The sequence below is a fragment of the Anopheles aquasalis genome, chromosome 3, assembly GCF_943734665.1.
Source record: "Anopheles aquasalis chromosome 3, idAnoAquaMG_Q_19, whole genome shotgun sequence".
Classification (NCBI taxonomy): domain Eukaryota; kingdom Metazoa; phylum Arthropoda; class Insecta; order Diptera; family Culicidae; genus Anopheles; species Anopheles aquasalis.
Window position 1 is genome coordinate 13,443,193 of NC_064878.1, and position 9,006 is coordinate 13,452,198.

The following is a 9,006-nucleotide window of genomic DNA, read 5'->3' on the forward strand; positions in this document are numbered from 1 at the left end:
GACGTGGTTCCGTACATGAGTTGGACAAGTTTCGTGACTGCAAAAACCAATTACCAAACTGTTGACGATATGCCAACCGTGACCAAACCGATTCAGATTGATATTTGCAGATCCAATTTCCCTGTCATGACTGCTGTGTATGTATGTGTTCTGAGGTCTTTTGTTTTCTAATCTACTTCCTTATTCATTCACTTACCAGACTTAAATGATGTGGTTTGTAATTTTTGGAATCAACTTTTTCCTCCAACGATGTGGCTCGGTAATCAATTATGTTCTGCTCGACGTAACCTCGAATCGACTGTTGCCACTGCTTCCTGTTTGCCCTCCATTAAAAGATGGTTATTAAAAGAAGTTTACAGTTACCAATACGCCCGTACCTCCGCTTTCAAGAAGTCATTCCGAGTCGGAATGGCCGATGAAAATATAAAACGAAAAGCGATCCATTTCCATCTCATTTCCCGAGTTACAAGCGTATCACATTTTCTCTTTCTTCCCCACGACGCCTCTCCATTAACAGAGATTACCGAAAACGATTGAACTTATCGATACGCTTGACCGCGGATTGTTCTTTTTCGTTTATTTTTCCTGGTTTTTTTTTTTTGGTGGAGGTTTTAACCTCGAGAAGCATAAACGCCGAGGTCGCTTTTAATTCCGTTTCATCGGAATTACTTGCGGACGCAGCAAGCGGTGCTCGGTAGCCAGGGTTTCATATTTCTTCGTTACCCCTGCCAACGCAATGGCTCCCAAAAGTGAATCCTGGCGGCGGATTCGAGGAAACGATTGCTCTTCCCCAAGCGGAGAAGAATCAATTTTCTTCTCTTTTGCAATCGACGGTGGTGGCCGGTTGGGTGGTCTGGGTAGTCGAAATTTATGTCGATCTGGCTTGGCGATAACCGTCGCCGCCCTAAGAGAGTTTGTCGCCACCGAACACATTTGTTAATTTCCAATTTGCGACTGCTGGCTCTCAATGTTCTCTGTTATATTTTCAATGGAGTGTTAATTGAGTTTTCAAACATTAACTTTCACTTGCTGCTGATGCTGCTGCTGCTGCTGCTTGACATAACACTTGTTTTGTTCGCATTCATTTGATTTCTTCTTAACCACAGCATTAGCATCATTGACTCTCGTCGTGGTGTGGAAGTCAATTTCGATCTCGATTGTTTTTAAAATCATTGACAAAAGAACGGACGATTCAATCTAACCGAACACTTGTCATAAACCTGCCTGAACCAGGGCCCAGCGCACCCGGAAAAAGATAGATAAACTCCCTCTTCTTACGGCGGTTCCGGCAATAAACATATTATTTTCATTGAACTGTGCGCCATGATTGAGGTAACACCGATCACCAAATTGAATTCTGTGTCCAGCCAAACCGTCCTACCAGCACACACGCCACCGAGGGACGTTCCGTGTATTGCTCCTTTCCGTCATCAGGTTCCATGTGGCAAAAAGGAAGCGAAGAGCAGAGGAGTCCTCGTTCCTTTCGTCGATTAGAGCCAAAGGTCAGCTCCGGTTCCTGGGGAGCAAGCGAGAGAAAGAGAAAGAGAGAGAGAGAAATGACTTCCTTTCAACGTCAGACTCACCCCAACCCGCCCCATATCGACTGAACACGTCAAAACATTCTGCGTGGAGCTTCGATGCTTTCAGATTGCAATCGACAGGAAATTGAATCAACCAGGGAACCCAGTGGTACCGACACATAACGAAATATTGCCATTTTCTGCATCGATTTCTCTTAATAAAGAAGAGGAAGGACGGTGCGGATTGTCGTCTGCGATGGCGTCTTGTTGCTTCCGCTGGATGCAGTTTCTTAGTGCAGAGGCCAAGCTACGCCTGGGAACGTTTCGTGAAGTGGAATGTATTTTTATTTCATTCAACATTGCAGTAAATTTACATCAAAGCACGATACAGTTGTGGGTTTCCTTTTTAACGAACTAACTCAACACGAAATCTCCTTCGAGGACTGTCAAATGGCCTTTTTCGCTTCCGGTAATAACCGATTCGATTGCCCATCAGATCTCAAACGCCTTTGATATCATTCCATTTCGTCCCCAATCGTGTCGATATCACTTGCGAACGAGCGAACAGGTTAGAAACTCGATAAAAGGACTTTCAACACGAACCACTCGAGAGAGCATGAGGCGAGATGATGCGATGAGATGATGTTCACAGTCTTGATGGGAAAAACTTTTGCGAAATGATCCTCGTTAGCGGTGATCGCTGACCAAATTCGCTTCGTCCTGTTCTAGAACTCCCGCGTTACGCTGAATGCAATTTAACTTTCCCAGTAACTCTCTCCGGACAATGCTGGAACATTCTGGACCAAAGGCGGAACAAAGTTTAGAGGGAGAACGTCGAACGCCCAACACACCAATGATCAAGCCAATTATCGTGAATCGTCCATTTTATTCCTCAAAACTCACCGAAACACCGCCACTCTATTCCACTAAATCTCGCGAATCATCATCCGCGAGTAGCTCATGCCCTGGTGCGAACTCTTGAAGTGATACCACGAGACCGACTTCACATCGACCGCGTTCATGTAGCGTCCGTTAAGGTTCGAGTGATGGCAGTTGTTGTACCACCAGGCACCCTCGCACGTCACCGCACAGTTCGAGGTCGAACCATCGTTATCGCGATCCAGCGTCGTGAACTTGAGCGTCTTGTGGTAGGTCAGCGAGTCCCCGGCCGTGCCACTGTAAACGCCCAGCTTCTTCAAGCTGTACATCTCCGCCTCACTGCCGATCTCGAACTCCTTATAGCGTGCATAACGATAGTCACCGGCAAAATCCTCCACCTCGATCAGCAGCTGGTAAGGCCGGGCGGTCGTCAACTGATGCAGCCGCTCCAGCCCGATCCAAAACTCACGTTCGAGGCTACCGAAGCCATCCCGATACTCGGTCCAGTTGCGGAAGAAATTCAGCCGACCATCGAAGCGATGCTGGATTACGATCCAACCGCCACCGAACTTAGTCTGCTCGCAGAACACCGGAAACGGTTCCTGATCTAGGGACGGTGGTCGGAGCAGATACTTCCCGGATTGCTTCGTCGGTTCCTCCTGACAGGACGCGAATGGTCCCTTGTGCTGCATGCCCTGCAGATCGAACAGCGAGCGAGCATTCGGGGCGAGACCTTGCTTCGGTGCGAGGCTGAAGATGGCACTTCGCATCACCTCATGGTTGGCACAGGCCGTCTGGCGGGACAGTATCTTCCAGCTTTGGCCCTGCAACGCCGTCAGATTTGTGCCGACGGCCTGATCGAGACGGTCGATCGCCCACAGCATCCCACTGAACAGCTTCTCCAGGTGAGCCTGATTGTCGCTGATCGCTTCGCTGTGTTCCTTCAGCTCGAAGCTCTGCTCCAGCATCTTGTACTGCAGATAGTCCAGCTTGGCCATCATCATCTCGAACGGAAAGCCCATCGATGCGCCGGCCATCGATCCGGTGTCGGTGCTGCAGTTACATGGAGTGGTGATGTTGGTGTCGGTGGTAGCGATGATGTGATCAGGCCACAACATCAATAAACTGATCACCGATACCGTACAGCGGAGTACGATGCTGGATACCATGATCCCTTTTTAAGTTTCTCTGGAACAAACACGAGATCGTCTGTCGACTGTCAGCTGGTTCGTCAAACACTTGATCCGGATGATCGTTCCTGCTGGTTCTTTTATAGCGATTTGCGGCATTGCCTTTTATCTGCCACGCGAACCACTGGCGTCGTCGACGGCGCTGGAGTGATAGTGTAGCTTCCGGTGGCGCACAACAGCGAAACATCAGCGTTGATTGCAACGTTGAGGGGCTTTTTGGCTTGAAACGGGGACTTTTTGCTAAAATAAAAAAGAAGCAACAACTGGAGTGATCCCCTTCGTTACTCACCGAACTGTTTATCAGACTTGGTGGATACTGCTCCGTGGGACAATAACTAGACGAGACAGTGACGCTGAGTCCAAGAAGTGGTGCTGCTGAATCCATTATGTAACTGCTTGCGATGCACTTTAATGTGATTATTACAAGAACAATCACCCCGAACAAATCAAATCGTAACTCTCTAGAAATGTCGTTCCAGAACACAGAGTGCTACGATTGTCAAGCGATAATTGACGTTTGATGTTTGAGCCAACCAACCAACCAGCCACCTCCGCCTTCCATAATAATGCTGCGCATCAAAGTTGCACAATTGGCCGCCACGCCGAGGTCAGAACGATGTCGAGAAAGGGCAAGAGAGCAACATTCTCACGATGATAACCTTTTTGGTGCGTTGAAGTGTCGCTTATCGCTACCAGACGGGTGCTAGAAGCGTGGACAGTCGACGGGATCGAGACACTTTGCAAGGCGCATCACAAAATATCTTAATTGAAGACGACAACACGAGAGAGAGAGAGAAAGAGACCGGAGAAGTGGCCGCATTTGCCATTTCTTCCAAACAATAGAAGGGCAACTGTAGAGCACACCAGCGCGAATGTAATCATCTCCTTCGCGGTTCTATTTTATTGCTCTTTTTGCTGGTTGTTTTATGCTCATGACGACGAAAAAAAACCGCAAATCTAAGCGTAATACGCATTGAAGGCCTCCCGTCCGGTCCCTGGGCGGACATCAGCCATGTTGCAAATTGGTCCATATTTGCCCGCACCGGTGCGCCCGGGGGACAGACGGCCTCGTGTTTTGTGAAATGAGAATTTTTACAATCTTTTTTGATGCAGCCAAATTTGATTCCATTCCAGGTTCTTCTTTTTTCTACTTTTTGTTTTGGTTGGTTTCGTCTTCTTTTCTTTCTACGTTACCTTTCGTAAGCTGCTTGTCCATCCAGTAGACATGGTGGTGTACCTGGTGTACCACCATTGCTGCTCAAACGATGATCAAATTGCTTTCGTCATTTCGTCCATCCTTCAGAGCGCACCAACCAACCAACCAACCGAACGTTCGCCTGCACAAGCCACAAGCCAATTTTACAATAAACCTTGCAGCGTTCTTCTCTTCCTGTTTTCTATTCACCATCGCAGTCTATGCTTCTGCTGCTGCTCCTGCTGCTGGTGTTGCGTCAAATATCGAGAGCCCATGGCCAGCGACCAGGGGGGAGGGAGGATTTTGATGACGAAATTATGAGCCCGGCCTGGCCCTTGTTGGCAAGCAGTAGGAGTCCGAAGAAGAAGAAGAAGAAGAAGAAGAAGAAGAAGGAAGCCCAATTGAAAGTAAATGACTATATTGTTAATGTGAAGGGAATTTGCATAATTCTGCCTTTGCCGAACTCTCAAACGGCTCTGAACTACGAGGATGCTCCGGGCTGCAGGACGGAGGCAGCACGGAGGATGCAAACTGAAGCCAGCAAATCATGCTCCGCCCGCCCGAGATCCGTCCGACCGGTTGTTTCGTTATTTTGTGCCCATCGGGAGATTAGGCAGACCGGGAGGCTGACCAGGGGGGGGGTTTGATTATTTTTCGCCTCAAGGGAAACCTACCGCAGACCGGTCGTCCGGCTTGTTTGTTGCGCAAATTGAAGTTGATGTGGTTGAGCGATAAGTACAATAATGATTTTCGTCAAAACTCCCATCACTCCAGCCCGATGCTGTAGAGCCCGAGGAGCTTATGGTCCTACCTGTGCACTGCCGGCTGCCAATCTATTCCAATTTTTCTTTGGTTCGGTTTCGTTTCCGGCAATGTGGCTAATGAAACATTATGCTCGTAAAACAATTTGGGATTTCCGTTTTTTAATGGGACGAGCCAAAACAAAACACAGATCATTACTGTTTGCTGCTGTTCGTGGTTCTCGCTGGCTCCCATGTTCTGAGCTCCCAAAGGATCAATCTTTCAATGTTTATCATGAAAACGATGTACAAATCCGGGGCATAGGAATAACTAATTGATTATTATAGCTGATTGTAAATGTTTCAAGACCAACGGTCAAACTTGTGACAGGGCTATTGATATTTACCTCCGTTACTAAGACGATGACATCTTGCTGAAATGGTCGCGAAGCCAACGAACACCGCACCAAATAATGCTTCATTGAACGGGAAAGTTTTCTCGATAAGAAACTCTTATTTATGCAAAAGAACAAGATGACGACGGGGCTCGTTTGAAGACGTCGCTATAGACGCCATAAGTTTTTTGTTTGACAGTTGCACTTTGGCTGGCGAAAAGAAGGTCAACGTGATACGATGAACAAGCCTGCTGCGTCAGCTGGCCAGCATTGACTGGAGCTCCTCGGTTATATCAAACTGACGGTGGTTCAGTTAGCGGATGGCAGCATGAAGGCTTCTCTTTTCCATTTCCGGTAAGTACAGCGGAAACTGTTGCTGTTTACCACGTGTTTCGAGGTTAGCTACCTAGCCTGAATTTGTGTACACTTTGTGATGGATCATAATAGCGGAAATAGAAGTGGTTGAAGTTTGTTGAAAAGTATTTGCATACTTTTCAGGACCGCAGAGCGTGTAGGGCAAAATATGGCCCGGAATAATAACATTCTATAGAATTTTAGAGCTGTTTTGGTAAGATAATAACATTCTGCTAAAAATAAAAATATGGGAATGCTGTAAAAGGTGATAAATTAGGTCAATTGAGACGTTTTTATTGTAAAAACCATCCAGCTTGCTGGGAACGTTCAGATAGGAATTATCATTCACTTTCTTTACAAGGTGAATTGTTATATTTATATGCACACCTGTTTTGTTACTTTATTGAAACACTGTAAAGAGAATTCTAATCCAAAATGTAAATTTTACAAAATCGATCAAGATATCGCAGCTTCGATCACGAGAGCAAAACGACAACCGCAACTCGTTTGTGCAGCCACTTGTGTGGCTTATCTGCTTTATTGATTGAATTTCGAACGAGCCAACAAAACAACTCCCGGAACGACGTAAAGGAACAAAGAGGGAGCAACACGTAAAAAAGCGCATCCCTCGAGCGGTCGTAACTAAGCAAGCAACTAAGTTAACGGAATGACATGACCACACTATATTAGCCACGGGGCCCCCAGAACGTGCTCTGCAACTGGAATTATCCTAATTGAAATCGAGGATGGTTCCTATCTCTCGACTTGGCTGTTCCTCGCTGCACTCCGCAAAGAACGGCACAAGATCAATGTAGGTGAACCCGAATCCGAAGCGAAGAAAGTGTAGCAAAAAGGGCGACGGAATAGACCAAAAAAAAACGTCTGAAGAAACCGCACCGCAGATCAATGAAATGATTTCTGTTATCTACTTAACCGACCACCGTGCCGCGCTCGCACTGCAGTCCAGCACCTGCCGGACCATTGGCGTTAGTGCCTCCGAAAAGGTTGGAATTTAAATGGTGAATACACTTTATTCTCTCTACGTAGTCCTCGAGGTCCATGGAGAAGAAGAAGAAGGGATCATTATACTATCGCACCGCACGCGGATATGGTGCACGGTGGAGAAGTGTCAGAAATTGAAAACCATTCAGCCAGCCCATTCGGCCAAGGCCAAGGATTGCTGTTCCGCTCACAGCAAACAGTGGAAAGAAGAGCCGCAGCAGACACAGCGAATGGTAGAATTTATGTGCGGAAAATGCTAAAAGAAATAACAGTTCAGACTACTCTGCATATAAATGAATTATAGCTAGTGCTAGCTCGTTGGCTGGCTGGCTGGTGAAGGGAAAGGATTCAGATTCGCGAGACGCACCCGAAAGGCTAGGGAGCTACTTGTGAATACACCATGAATACCCTGGCAAGTATCTGTAGAAGTGCTTATGGTAATTCATCGCACCCTGACGTATCCGTGAACCGACTTCTGGGGTATGCTTGGGCGGAGGTATAACGACTCGTTCCACAATGGCCTACCACCGCCACCGCCCGTTCTGTGACGTCGTTAGGAACATTTTAATTTGAATCTTGGACGCGGTCGGTGTTGTTGAGTTATTTTTTGATTTGGAAATCTCTTTGCTTTTCTCCGGCCAGACTGTTACTGGAGCAGATTATTCAAACTCTCGACCAACAACGAGAAAAGTGCAAAATTTCAACAAAAAAGAAAGCGCAAATTAAGTTATTTTTCATCAGCGTTAAGTATCTTTATTCCGATTTGAAACCAGCTGGAGTGATTCGCGTACTACAGCAAGGTAATATCCGTCATCTCCTACTTCAGTTTCATTTTGCGATGCATATCATGTTTCATCGAGCTGGTGTCTAGGTGTAGTTTGGCCTAGACACAAGGTGAAAATATGGTTCAACACACTTCCGACGCACTGTTCCGATCAATCTCCGCCGTCTCTTCGGGCCCTGTTGGGCCCGGGCCTCTTCGGGAAGCCATAGCACCTGCATGAACTCTGGCTCGACAAGATGCCCGGCTGTTGAAGGATGTTCCTTGTCAGTCATGTTCTCCGACAGTGTTGTCTGCATTGCGTCCATTCCGTGTTAGAAGGATTAGCGTTGATTTCTCACGCACTTCATCGAACGGAATTGAACTGAATGCAATGCTATGTCATTTCAATTTTCCCTTTTCCTCGTTTCCTATTGGTGGGGCAGTTGAGGTCGTTCGGTGGTCTAATTGGAACAATGACCTGAGTGAAAAAAAAAATGAGTTTTAGATATTTAACCAACATTTTCGTCTCCAAAAAGGACGTCTGGTGAGTAGTTTTATCGTTGAATTCCACATGCAGTTCTACCAAGTTTGACTTTAAAAATGCAATCCAGGAATAACAAATACTGTCCCCAACGAGACCATTCATGTTCGAGGCATCCAGCCCCTGTCCTTCACTACTGTTATCACCCTTGATGTTGTTACTACCCCGCACCACCACTGTTACATGCTCTGCACCCGAATCATGGTGCTTTGTATGCATGTGATTTTATTAGAACCTTTTTCCACCGACCACAGCTTCCAGCTTCTTCCACTGCCCTACAAACCACCACAAACGCATACCCATAATCGGATGACGGTATTTACTTTGATTTCATTTTGCATTCCAACTGTTTGCCAACGGACGACTGAAGTGGAAGCAGCAGCAGCAGCACCAGTAGCGGCCCCATTTATCTTCATTCGTACACCAC

At 46.8% G+C, this 9,006-nt stretch overlaps 1 protein-coding gene across 1 annotated transcript; it reads right to left on the reverse strand.

Moving 5' to 3' along the window:
* Positions 1-1,879: 1,879 nt before the first annotated feature.
* On the reverse strand, positions 1,880-3,650 carry LOC126574681 (ficolin-2-like). The gene has a single exon (XM_050235011.1). It carries the CDS (start codon positions 3,566-3,568, stop codon positions 2,447-2,449), a length of 1,122 nt encoding a protein of 373 aa, XP_050090968.1. The 5' UTR covers positions 3,569-3,650; the 3' UTR covers positions 1,880-2,446.
* Between the last annotated feature and the right edge of the window lie 5,356 nt (positions 3,651-9,006).